Source organism: Sardina pilchardus, chromosome 10 (genome assembly GCF_963854185.1).
Source record: "Sardina pilchardus chromosome 10, fSarPil1.1, whole genome shotgun sequence".
NCBI lineage: Eukaryota > Metazoa > Chordata > Actinopteri > Clupeiformes > Clupeidae > Sardina > Sardina pilchardus.
In genome coordinates this window covers 16,061,137-16,074,590 of record NC_085003.1, presented here as the reverse complement: position 1 = coordinate 16,074,590, position 13,454 = coordinate 16,061,137, and the positions used below count along the sequence as shown (strand labels likewise).

At 49.5% G+C, this 13,454-nt stretch overlaps 1 protein-coding gene across 1 annotated transcript in view; it reads right to left on the bottom strand.

The window, feature by feature from the left end:
• Positions 1 to 364: 364 nt before the first annotated feature.
• Positions 365 to 13,454, bottom strand: part of grm3 (glutamate receptor, metabotropic 3) — a 27,803-nt gene continuing 14,713 nt past the window's right edge. The window contains exons 3-5 of the mRNA XM_062547988.1: positions 6,220 to 7,292; positions 3,581 to 3,758; positions 365 to 1,736 (exon numbers count right to left, since the gene is read on the bottom strand). Coding sequence (XP_062403972.1) covers positions 1,660 to 1,736; positions 3,581 to 3,758; positions 6,220 to 7,292 — 1,328 coding nt within the window. The 3' untranslated portion in view covers positions 365 to 1,659. The remainder of the gene's footprint in view (positions 1,737 to 3,580; positions 3,759 to 6,219; positions 7,293 to 13,454) is intronic.

The following is a 13,454-nucleotide window of genomic DNA, read 5'->3' as shown; positions in this document are numbered from 1 at the left end:
AGCCTGGGGCTGAATGCTGCTTTACATAACCCACTGCTGTCTGTCTGCAAAAACACTCACAGCCCATTCTTCTGCGCTGCCACAGGGGTTGAAGGGAGAGTTTACTCCTCTCTCTCTCTTTTTCTCTCTTCCTCTTTTTCTTTCATACTACAGACTCTCTCGTCTGTTCTTGTTGGGCTACTGTGCTTGGTATATTCTTTTTTTTTCTTTTTCAAAAACGCTATTGAGACCTACTCAAGGACTTCCTCTCTGATCTGTGAAGGAGTAGTTACCAGTGTGTCTTGATCGTTAAATTCCACTTGGAAACCGAAAAGAGAAATTCTGTCTGGAATCATGGGTTAACAGGAAGACCAGACACCAGACCAAAACCAAAAGTTTATTTTTTTGTAACATCTCCAGTAGTTGTCTCAAGGCTGTGCTTATGTTTACTTCGTTTTGACCACATACAGTTTTCAAACAGCTGCAGTCATTGCATTTCCTATTAAATGTTAGGACACATTGTGCTAGGACTGTGTTAGCTGTTGTTCACAATATCATCTAGCTACAAAGGTATTATTGTACATATCTTAAGTTTATCACATTGATAAATGCATCAACAAAACAGATGGTTTGGCAAATGGATAGCTGTTCCAAGGATAAGAATCTATCTGGCATTTCAACTGAATTGGCAGTATGTGAGTTTTCATACAGTATGTGTTTTTTACACTCAAGGCCAGAGAAATGTAAAAATGGGTGAATGCAAAATCCCTTCCTCTGTATAAAGCTGGCCCCGCCTCCCTCATTTCTACATGCACACGCAACCTGTACAGTAGAAGCCAGCGTAGAAAAAACTACAAGACGTACGGTAAGGCACAGAGAAGTGTCTTTTAACACAACATTAACGCTTTTACCAAAAAAAAAAAAAAAACACAAACAAACTAAAAAACACTCGTTTCCCATGTGGTGTAGCGATGAAAGCACAGACTGTGGAGGCATGGGCACGCACTAATCTCTACACATCCCTACCTCAGACGTCAAAAGGGAGTCCTGCCTCTCTCTCAGCAAACACACCAGCTCGCCTCACACACTGGCAGTCATCCTGGGCCAACGGTGAAAACTCAGCAGCACCCTCTCTCTGCTTGCTAGGCCTCTTCTCAGTTTGTTTAATGCTGTCAGCTTGTGCTGTTCAAACCATCTTCAGTAGTATATACAAATTATGTACAACATACAAATACATACATGTTTATTATTACAATGAGCTCTACAAAACAGAGAAAAAAAAACAAAACAAAAATACTGTAAGTTTGTCCAATATTGCAGGCGTAGCAGATCAATCTGGTGACTACGTCCAATCAAAAATACTCCATACAACAATGGGAGTTCATGGTTATATACAACGTACAATAGATACATAACAAAGCTATCAAAAAAGAAAACAAAGTTTCCAAAATCATCCTAGAAAGTTTTTTTTTGTTCTTTCGTTTCTCTACAACAATGTCAGTTAATATGTACAGGCCCCTAAAAAATAATTTAACAACATCAATCATCTCCATAGTAACAATAATAATACACCTTGTTTTTTTCTACATACTGTGGGCGGGAGCTAGTTCATGGATGGAGCACAAAGTGTGCTGATTGGCTAACAGTCGCTGCAAAGCAGTCAGTCAGTGAAGAGTGGAGTCACAGGGAGGATGTGGTGGAGTCAACAATCTCTCTGCCGTTACACACGGTCGGGACGTAGTGAGCACTTACTGAGGCTGCAGACACAGAGGCAGGCGGAGGGAGAGAGAGAGAGAGAGAGAGGGAGGGAGAGAGAGAGGGAGGGAGGGAGGGAGGGAGGGAGGGAGGGAGGGAGGGGAACAGGAGAAAAGAGAAAAAAATCAGGGCAGGTTTTTGCTCTGCAACTGGACTAAAAATGAGTCAGAAAGCTTGGCTCATAAAGTGCCTTCCCTCTACACTCTCTCACACACAGACACACACAGACACACAGACACACACACACACACACACACACACACACACACACGCACACACACACACAGAGTCACACACACACACACACACACACACACACACACACACACACACACACACACACACACACACACACACACACACACACACACGCACACACACACACACAGAGTCACACACACAGAGATTCCTCTACCTCACTTTCCCTTTTACCTTCTCCATTTCTTGCTCCCCAACTCCCCCCCTCTCTGCCTTTCTCTCAGCGGGTGCCTGTCTAAGATCTCACCCACGTTCCCCTTCTTTGCAGTGTCTGTCACCTCCTCCATCTGACGAAAGGGAAGAACATAAATAAAGATGAAACTGTTTACCTGATTCATTTTTGTGGCCATGAATTATACAGAGGAGGGCTGCCTCGGCTCCGCTTATGTGATGTGGGCTTATTACTGTACGCTGCCTTATCACTGGCCCTTACAGCTCCACACAACTTCCCACAATTCCTCTGCCCCCCCCCCCATCTCCCACTCCCTCTCTTCCTCCTCTGCTTCCCCCTCTTCCTAATCATCCCTCTCTTCCTCCTGTGCTACCCCCTCTTCCTAATCATCCCTCTCTCCCCGCAGCACCTCTTGTTTTTCTACTCAGGGCTTACATAACCGAGCGCAGGTGACAATGGTGCCAGAAGAAAGCGCCACTTGCTTGAGTGGCATGCCAAACGGTAAGTCTCTCATGTTCTCTCTTTCTCTCTCTCTCTCTCTCTCTCTCTCTCTCTCTCTGTCTCAGGCTTACGTAAGCCTCAGCTTCCCTTACCTTCACGGCTTCAGCCTAGTCTCTCTCCCCCACCTCTCTCTCTCTCTCTCTCTCTCTCTCTCTCCCTCCCTCCCTCTCTCTCTCTCTCTCCCTCCCTGTCTCTCTCCCTCTCTCACTCTCTGGCTGCTGTGTTTGACACCTGTGCACTGATGGAGGGAGGGGAGAGGCCCTGGCCACACTTCCTGTGAGCTCCCACATCTGCTGTCTGTCTCCACAGACTTCCTTGGAGACATATGGCCGCGCCTCACTCACCACTGACAGCCATCTGGACTCCCGTGCAAATGTAATTGTAACACAACTGTGACATAAAGTAATGAATCCACTGGCATTAATTGCTATCAAGAGATGGAAGAGGATCATATCACTTGGGAATGACGGCTGAGAACAGCAGGAAGATATCAGCTGGCTAGTTTTATCAGTGCTAACCCTGATTCTGATGGATTGCGCATATCAGGTGCGCTGGCTGTTTGCTAGCAAACAAACTAGTTTAGTTTCACAATATTACCACTAAAATGACACCACGTGTTCAGGCCAATGGAGCGAGGAGGGCATCCATGTGCAGACATGAAGTGAAGCTGTTGTGACTGGACTGACTTTCACCTGAGGAAGGTCTACGACGGAATCGTCGTGAATAAGTGAATAAATGTTTGCATGCGTAATGGACAGTGTGCGGGATTCTCTCTATTAAGTATAACTGGTTAAAACCTATTCCAACACACCTGTCCCCACAAAAGAGGTGTGCAAAAGCGCTTGTACACTAAGTAACTGGACTGACTGAATTGTTCTGGTGCGTAGACTGGTGCCCGAGCGCGGGCGGTCTCACCGTGTGACGCGTACGTGGTGGCCGGTCCACTCACGCTGAAGCGGTTGAGGTTGAGCCGGTGGCTGGTCACATTCTTCTGGGGCTGGAACATGATGATGTGGACCTTCGGAGCGAACATGCAGCCCAGGACCACGAAGCCGCTCAGACTGACCGAGATGCACATGGTTGTGGTTTGGACCTGCACGGGGAGGACAAGAGAGAGAGAGAAGGCAGAGTGAAGAGACTGAGCTCAGTCCCGCTGATGTGGAGTTGGAGGTCTGTGAGGTTTGGCTGTTTAAAGAAGGAGAATATTAGGAGCACATGAAAGGCTTATAGGACAGCAGTGAGACGAGGCCTAAGGCACTCAACGCTGCCAAGCAGAGCAAACACAGCTGGATACTTCCCCATAAAATTAGCACCGCAACAGAGTTAGCGCGCTGACAACAGACACGCATATATATAAGGATGAGCGGCTCACAAGAGTTAGCAGGACCAGACACAGCTCCAATGGATGGAAATGTTCAACTTTCCCATTGGACAGATTTTCTTGAGTCTATTTTCTTGTATGGAGGGCTGAAGTCTTTTTTTTGTCACGATTAGCCATAGAATAAAGCACTCTTTATCTTCTTGAAGCCGAGAAGTTTTCTACACTTTTCTCATTGCTGTTTTTCTTGTTTTCCACTGTTGTTGCATCTTGGGAGATTTGTCTTTTTTTCCCTGCCAACTGTGTGTCGTCTCCGCTCTGTTCTGAATAAAGTTTGCTCTGCTTTGTGTTCTCCTCATTTAACGGAGTCTGCGGGGAGAGTCTGCCTCGGCAAGGCCCTGCTGAAAAACTCCACCCTGGCTGGGCTCCTCAGAAGCACTCCATCTGAATCCCAGATAGATCGATTGAACACAGCGTTAATTAACTGGATGAGCAGGCCATAGGGCCCATAGTGTCAGCTAGGCCAGCCGGCTTGAGTGATTTCCTCATTGGAAATGACAAGAGGGCAAAAATGTTCTCTACAGTGTACTACCCCCCCCCCCCCCAACACCAACCCCAACCCCCCTCCATCAGATTGTAATGATATTTGATTCTCAGCAGGTTTAGTTCTCCCCGTGACAATTATGTGATTCCAGCTCACTGCAGGATGATAAGTGTAATCATTACCTTATTACGCTCCACACGCCAGAACTAAATGGCTAAGAAGTGTTGTCCTCACCTCAGCATAAAGCGCTAGCTAGTCAGCACAGCCGCGCCCCCCCCCCCCTTTTTTTTTGAGGTTGCTCTTTTTGCAGCTGCTTGATTTTCTGACTCTAAGTCTGAGAAGGTGGCTGACGGCAGCCTTGTTAGTCGCAAGCTCACACGCGATATCTGCTACAATTCCCCTGCCTTTTTATCTAAGAGTAGGAGGCCTGATTACCAGGTAAAAACCCGCCATTAGCCCAATCCTCCTCTTTCATGTCTCAGCTAATGATTATGAGAGAGGGACCAAGGTCAAGGCAGCATCTCTCTCTCTCTCTCTCTCTCTCTCTCTTTCTCTCGCTCACTCATTGCTTTTCTCTATTTCCCTTCCTGTGGAAAAAAAGGCTGAGAAACTGTTTCTGTGGCAAGGTCTTTAGTCCCTGTCTGATGGCTGAATACATTACACTTGAAAGGCTTCTGACAATTTATACTGACATAAGCATTACATTAAGGCATGTCAAATGACCTGCTCCTCTTAAATGCAAGTGGTGGTGTTTTTCAGCAGCGCTGGCCTTGGTAAAATGCACACACTTGACTGGTGCCATTAGCAGCAGGTGCTATGGCAGCGTCGTGTCTGTGGAGAGCGGCTGGTCTCAATAAAGGGATGCAGGGTGCAGGCCAGGGCTGATCTGTGGGTTGACTGCTACTCAGTCGGGCCTCTGTGGCTGTGCTGTGATGAGCTGGGCACATTGCACATGGAACTGTGAGATGTGGTTAAATAAGGTCATTCAAATGAATATTTCCTCAAACTATTTGTTCCCTACTGTTTTGTGTTCATTTTAGATAGTATTCAGGTTATATTCTTTGTCAAGACATTAGCTGGCCTGATGTTACGAGTTGATATCCCTGCTCACTTATTCTTCTGAAGATGCTCTGTTCACATGGTTCAAAGTGTGCACAAAAGGAGTGCAGTATTTTAGATAGGCTACCCATTCTCATGCCTCCACCCCTCTGTCCATCTAGGTCAGGGAGGTCCAAACCTTTTTGTCAGGGGCCAGATTAGGCCTAATGGAAATACTTGAGGGCCAATTAATCCGTATTAGCTATGATCCACTAGTTTCACATGTAATCCACGTTCCTCTGATTTTTAACTCCTGGCTTAATCCCATAATTACTTGGAACTGTCCAAAATACGGTGAATTGTTCCAATTCAAAACACTGTATTGTCATATTAGGGGAAAGAGGTCAGTGGGTCAGAGGTCAACTGTGTCGTCATATTAGGAGAAAGAGGTCAGTGGGTCAGAGGTCAAGGGGGCCACTTAAGAGCTGTTCAAGGGCAACATTTGGCCTCGGGCTGGACTATGGACATGCCTGCTCTAGGTCATCTCTGTGACGTGTTCTGCACAATAGCTCTCTATCTGCACAATAGTCTTGATCTGCGGTTCCAAGCTACCCAGACTGAGACATGCTAACCCCCTCCACCCGCTCCACCTACCCTGTAGTCGCTGGAGGTGACGTAGAAGATGGGCAGGAAGGCCAGCCAGATGATGCAGGTGGTGTACATGGTGAAGCCGATGAACTTGGCCTCGTTGAAGTTCTCGGGGCACTTGCGCGTCTTGAAGGCGTAGACGGTGCACAGCACGACCAGCAGCACGTCGTAGGAGAGCGACAGCAGCATGCTGGAGTCGCGCACGTTGCACTTGAGGATGACCGTCTGCCGGCGCTCGGGCAGCGTGAAGCGCCGCGTCCCGGGGACCTCCAGCAGCATCCACACCGACACCAGCAGCAGCTGCACGGAGATGAGCGACAGGCAGATGAAGACCTGCGAGCTGGGGCTGATGAAGCGCGGCCGCTGCGCGCCCTCCTTGACCCCGTTGAAGATGCGCGAGATGCGGTTGGTCTTGGTCAGCAGCGCCGAGTAGCAGACGGCGAAGGACGTGCCCAGGCCCAGGCGCCGCAGCGTGCACACGGCCGGCGACGGCTTGGCGATGAAGACGAAGGTCATGACGTAGGACAGGCAGACGCCCAGCAGCAGGATGTAGCAGAGCTCGCGGCCCGACGCCTTGACCAGCGGCGTGTCGTTGTGCCGCACGAACACGCCCAGCACCAGCAGCGTGCACACGAAGCCCAGGCAGGCGATGGAGATGGGCCCGACGGCCCAGGCGTCCTCCCACATGATGTAGTCCTCGGGCAGGTCGTAGCAGCCGCTCAGGTCCTCGTCGGGCCACTGGCCGGGCGGGCAGGGCGCGCAGGTGAACTCGTCGGACAGGTACTCGTGGGGCTCGCACGCCGTGCAGATCCAGCAGCAGTACTCGCCCGCCTGCATCTTCTTCATCTCGTTGCGGGCGCACGGGTCGCTGCACTGCGAGGTGGGCACGGCGCCGCCGCGCGGCCAGCCGATCAGGGCCTCGTTGAGCGACAGCGTCTCCGCCCACTCGCCCACCTGCGCGTACTGGTAGCGGTCGCCGCCCGCCGAGCGCTGGTAGTTGTAGATGTTGTAGCGGCCCATGCCGTCGCCGTAGGCGTCGAACTTCACCACGCTCTCCGTGCCAGCGGGCGAGAAAGGAGCTGGAGGGAGGGAGGGAGGGATAGAGTCAGACAGAGAGAGAGAGAGAGAGTGAGAGAGAGAGAGAGAGAGAGAGAGAGACCATCAGGGTTTAGAGTTGAATTCAGCTCTGTAATCATCCATGTACTTTGCAAAAAGAACAAAACCAGAAGCCTGCAACATTAAATGCGATACAGACGGAAACAAATGAAAGACCTACAGAATCCACAGTGGAGCGACAGGAAGTTAATGAAAAGTTAAATGAGTCCTCTCGCAACTCTTTCAATTCCACTTCACAATCCATTGCAGAATTCAGCGACTGCAGAATTACTGCAGTGGCATCAGCCACTAATGTCTCTCTGTTTACAATAACGCAAAGCACCATCTTAAGGCCTCTCTCTCTACTCCCCTGCAGCAAAAACAAACGCTATCGCATGGCCCTCCGATAAGATCAGATAATTATGAGACAAGCTGTTAAAAAAGCAAAGGAGCCGAAGCACAACTTTATGGACTTTATGGTTAGGCAGTAATGTTCAGAGCCATCTTCCGCCTCACTAGGACGGGATTTCTAATAAAGCGCGGCATTGGACTGTGACAACAGTGTCAGCTGTAAAAAACCTTTATGTGTTGTCTGTCGCCAACAGATATGTCGGAATCACTCACTGTGGGATTATGGCACGCTGGAACAATAAGCCTCAGGCCCTTCACATGCACGACAAAAACTCACTGGTTGTGCAACAATACTAAGATTTCAGACTCAAGCTCTGAATGCCCATTTCAGCTGGACTCATAATATGCTTGTGTAGGCATTTGTGTGTTTTGGGGTTCTTGCTTGTGTGTATAGCTTAGAAGTTACTAAAATGGGTAACACCTTTGAAAACAGTCCAGTACATGATGTTGTCAGCGCAGTGGCAAGGCAGTAAAGAAGCAATACTTGCCAAAACACGCAGAGCACTCAATTGTAGTGATTTGGCCTTAAAGGGATAATCCGGAGTGAAATGCACTTTAGATCAATTTTTCGGACTATTGGGAGTACATACGTTGAGTTGACACCAAAATCATGTCATTCGGATGTATTTTGAGAAAGTTCGCGCTCACCGTTTTTAGCCAAAACTCGTTAGCCTGGAAGTGACCGGGGCGTGTCCTTTCGCCGCTACAAAACGCTATTTTTATACCTCTTCTACTGTTCCAAACAACACTACACTTACGTGGTAGTGAGTAGAGGTTCCCTAAAGCCAAACCGAAGTATCAGCACGTCTTTATGTGGTCGGATAGAGAGTCCAGAATGAATTTAATCGAGTCCGTACCTTTCCGGAAATGTTAGTAAAGTGTTGTGAAAACGTTGCTAGCTGCAACAGCGACATTTCCGGAAAGGTACTGACTCGATTAAATTCATTCTGGACTCTCTATCCGACCACATAAAGACGTGGGGATACTTCGGTTTGGCTTTAGGGACCCTCTACTCACTACCACGTAAGTGTAGTGTTGTTTGGAACAGTAGAAGAGGTATAAAAATAGCGTTTTGTAGCGGCGAAATGACATGCCCGAGTCACCTCCAGGCTAACGAGTTTTGGCTAAAAACGGTGAGCTCGAACTTTCTCAAAATACATCCGAATGACATGATTTTGGTGTCAACTCAACGTATGTACTCCCAATAGTCCGAAAAATTGATCTAAAGTGCATTTCACTCCGGATTATCCCTTTAAAAGCTTTATAGTGCAAAGTGCAAATGTGTCGGTCTATTGTTGACTATGTGGAGTGATACTTTAACATTTTTACATCAAGTCCTTTATAAATAACATGATCTTTCTGTTTTCAATCTGTTCTGGTTTGTACTCGGCCCTACTATTTGTTTTAATGTAGTTGTTATTGTTTCAAGTGTGTTTGTGTATGTGTGTGTGTGTTTGTGTGTATGTACCTGTGCCTGTGTGCGCCTGTGTGTGTGTGTGTGTGTGTGTGTGTGTGTGTGTGTGTGTGCGAGAGACAAAAAAGTGGAGTGGAGTGAAGGGGGATGCGGGGTGTGGTTGCAAGATAAAGCACTTACAGGCCATTGCACTGTTTTCCTAAACGCACCCCCCCCCCACCCCCACGCCCGTCTAACTGCACCACAATAGAGATTTTGCTTACACTCCCACACACATGCACACTTGCACGCACACACACACACACACACACACACACACACACACACACACACACACACATAAAGTGGCACAGAGCAGGCGATATTGCGGTCACCTCTGCAAAGGTGGATTTCCCCGTAGGTCTGTGGATGCTGATGACTCGTCAGAATTGGAAAAGGGTTTAACGCTTATGAGAGCCATAAATCACATGGACAGAGATGCCTTATAGATTACACAATCTACAAACCAGTTTCTCTCTCTCTCTCTCTCACACACACACTCACACACACAAAACACATGCCAGGCAATCTAACACACACACACACACACACACACACACACACACACACACACACACACACACACACACACACACACACACACACACACACACACACACACACACACACACACACACACACACACACACACACCATTTCTCCTTGATAAAATTAACTTAAGTGAACAAACAGTCTCACTTTTCCAGACTGCATATCTGCCGCAATATGCAATTAATAATCTTCCTGAGTAACACACACTAAAGGCACCCTTACATTAAGGCATTAGCATCTGCTAAAAGGATAATTAGGCATAACACAATTACCCATGACGAGCGCAAATTGCCTCTAATCAGGCGGCATCTTGCCCCTAGAGGGCGCTGTTCCATCTCATGGCAAGGCTAAGTAAATAACGTTTATGAGGTCCTTTTCTCTGCAGTGGGGTAGCAAAGCTCCTGGGGAAGCTGAAATCCTAATAGAGTCAGAGCAGAGTGACACCAGCCAATGTCAGGACAGCGAAAACAGCGCATTAATCCACCCAGTGATAAGCAAGATAGTGGGAGGATAAAATGTGTGTGTGTGAGTGTGTTTGTACGCAGCTGTGTGTGTCCGTGTGTGTGTGTACTGAAGCATCAACACCACACAAACCTGGTCATCAGGGTGTGTTTTTATGTGTGTGTTATTAGTTAGATCAAACAAACAAACCTCATCAGTGTGTGTGCTTGAGGCTGGGGGAGGGGGGGGGGCTTTAGGGGATTGGGGGTTCCGATCTCCTCAGCCTTTATCATCTGGTTGATAATAATGGGAAAAGCTGACTGGGACGTGAGTGACCAGTCTGATGTCCAATAGAGCACCGCACCCCCCTCTGGAGTCCTCCCACTGACCTGAGCTGTGCTGGGCTCAGCACTCCTCTCCGACAGATCACCTTAATATGCAGCAGGCCGCTGCCCTGCCCACCTCCACCTCCACCTCCACACCACCCCCTCAACGGCCAACCCCCCTCATCTGCCCACCTCCACCTCCACACCACCCCCTCATCTGCCCACTTCCACACCACCCCCTCAACGGCCAGTTCCCCTCCGTAATAGGGCATTGCCCACTCCTCTGGTCTCCCCACCTCCACACCACCCCTCTGTAATAGGGCATTGCCCACTCCTCTGGTCTCCCCACCTCCACACCACCCCTCTGTAATAGGGCATTGCCCACTCCTCTGGTCTCCCCACCTCCACACCACCCCTCTGTAATAGGGCATGGCCAGTTCCCCTGGTCTCGTTGACTCAGCATCCCTCCTCATTATTTGTCCTTAATGCATGCAGATAACCAGCAGTGGCTGGGGCGGAAGCATGGAACGAGATAGGAAACTCTCTTGGCCACCGCAACCCAGCACCACTCCCTGAGTACAAACACAACAGTTACACAGAGAGGGAGAGAGAGAGAGAGAGAGAGAGAGAGGGAGAGAGAGAGAGAGAGCGAGAGAGAGGGAGGGAGGGAGAGAGAGAAGGGGGGGAGAGAGGGAGAGAGAGGGAGAGCTAGATATGGGAGAAAAGGAGAGAGAGAGAAGAGAGGGAGAAGGAGACCTTGGCACTAATCGGAGGGGACAGGCCTGTCTTTAATGTGCGCCCAGACAGAGAGGCGATAATCCCCAAGTCCTGTTGCACCAGCACTGCTCCACTCTTTCTCTCTTTCTTTCCGTCTTTCCTTCTGTCTGTCTGTCTCTTTCTTTTCTCACGCGAGACGCCTCTCCGACTCCCCGACAGCTTAGCCTGGCCGGCAGCACGCAGGCGAGGAGGGAGAGATGGACATGGCGCTGGGCGCAGCTGCTAATCCTCCCGTCGCTGGTTCCACACCGCCGCGCTGCGCCCATCTGACCTCATCGGCCTCCTCTCCCTCGGAGTGATTAAGACTCTCACCACCCAGCACCACCCAGCACCACCCAGCACCACCCGCTCCAGCAACACAACCAAGACTACACGCATAGACACTAAAGAGGACTTTAGCGCGCTCATTGCAGCACAGCCAATTGGAGATGGGGGGGGGGGGGGGGGTTATTGGAGAGAATCGATAAGACCAGCATGGTTCATTGAGTCTGAATGGAGTGCGCAAGGGATAATCAACCTTAAAGTTAAGAGGCCATGGCTGTTTCGTCAGGGCCCTTTTAATTGCTAGTGCTTGTGAGGACGCTTGAATATTGGGGATTAATTAAAAGGAGCGAGTGCAGAACCAAGTCCAGGGTCTTGTTTCTCTCGTCTCAGCACAGATAAGTCTGCTGGGACCGCTGGCGCAAAATGAAGGGGAGGGGTAATGGGGGTTGGGGGGTGATCAGCCAATCGCAAATCAAACGGACCAGCGGCACCTGAAAGAGAAACACACAGAGCGAGAGCGAGAGAGAGAGGGAGAGAGAGAGAGGGAGGAAGAGAGAGAACAGAATTGATAAGCACCTGGACCTGTCTCACAGGGTAGATGAGGTCATAGGATGCTTTACAAAACATACACACACACGCACGCACGCACGCACGCACGCACGCACGCACACACACACACACACACACACACCATGACTGGGGAGAGAGTGCGGCCTGTGTACTGATTGAGAGACAGGTGTCGATGCAAGTGTGTGAAACAGAGGGAGAGTGAGTGTGACAGAGAGTGCAGGCCGTCTCATAAACATTCCATTAGCCCGCGCGTCCTCTTGCTCTCCCGTCCGCCCCTTTCACACTTAATTCGCCGCAGCGCGCGGAGCCACTCAGCCCTGGGAGAGAGCGGTGAGTCACCTGCTACTCACACAGGCGGCGAGCGTGTCGGCGAGCGCTCACACAATGGTATCAGGAAGCGCAGGCCGCGCGGCTCGCACTACGGGGGGAGCACACGGCTCTGGAGCCGGCGGCACAACAAAAGGCACGGACGGGGGACTCGGAGCCGTGTAACACCTGCTCTCAGGTGTGTTGTAAGCCCCATCCTTAATGAGAGAGAGGGCGGGGGGGGGGGGGGGGGGGGGGGGGCTTGCATCATGCCTGCTGCCGGCCTCAGGTGCACCTCAATTCAGTCTAGAAGCTTCCCAACGCTCTGGAGGATGGGGCAGTGTTTAGACAGGATCACGGGACGGTAGGTTACATGATACTCTCACACAGTATCATAGGCTGTGTGTGTGTGTGTGTGTGTGTGTGTGTGTGTGTGCGTGTGTGGTGTGTGTGTGTGTGTGTGATGTGTGTGTGTGTGTGTAGGGATGTGTATAGTTGTGTCATGGCTGTCTATGTGGTTGTGTGTTTGGTTATGGTTATGTTGCACACTGCATGTGTGAGAGAGATACAGTAGAATACCAGCGCTAGAAAGAGACGACAAGAGACAGCAGGACTGTGTCTCCTTCAAGCAGGACATGATTTGCATTATTCATTTCCTTCCCAAAGCCCCAGGCACACCCTCCTCTAGATGGCAAGTGTACATGCCTGTAAACTCATTAGCAAAATGCTAAACGCTAATAACAACCGAGTCACACTTCTGCCTTCCTAGCATCAACTTGCCATCACATCAGGACAGATCACATTTCCGCAAGACCATCTGCCATCTACTGTACCTGCAGACTAATGAACATATTTCTGCACGCTCATGCTTTGCATTCACATCACAGAGTTGTATGCCTATGCACCATTTATGGAGCCATCATTACCTTATCATTATCTGCTTTGGATATCATTCCATAAGTCCATTTACAAAACTATGGCGATAGTGCATAGTTTATAACAGAGGCTTACAGTGTTTGTATTGTGGTGAACTACAGTATGTATCA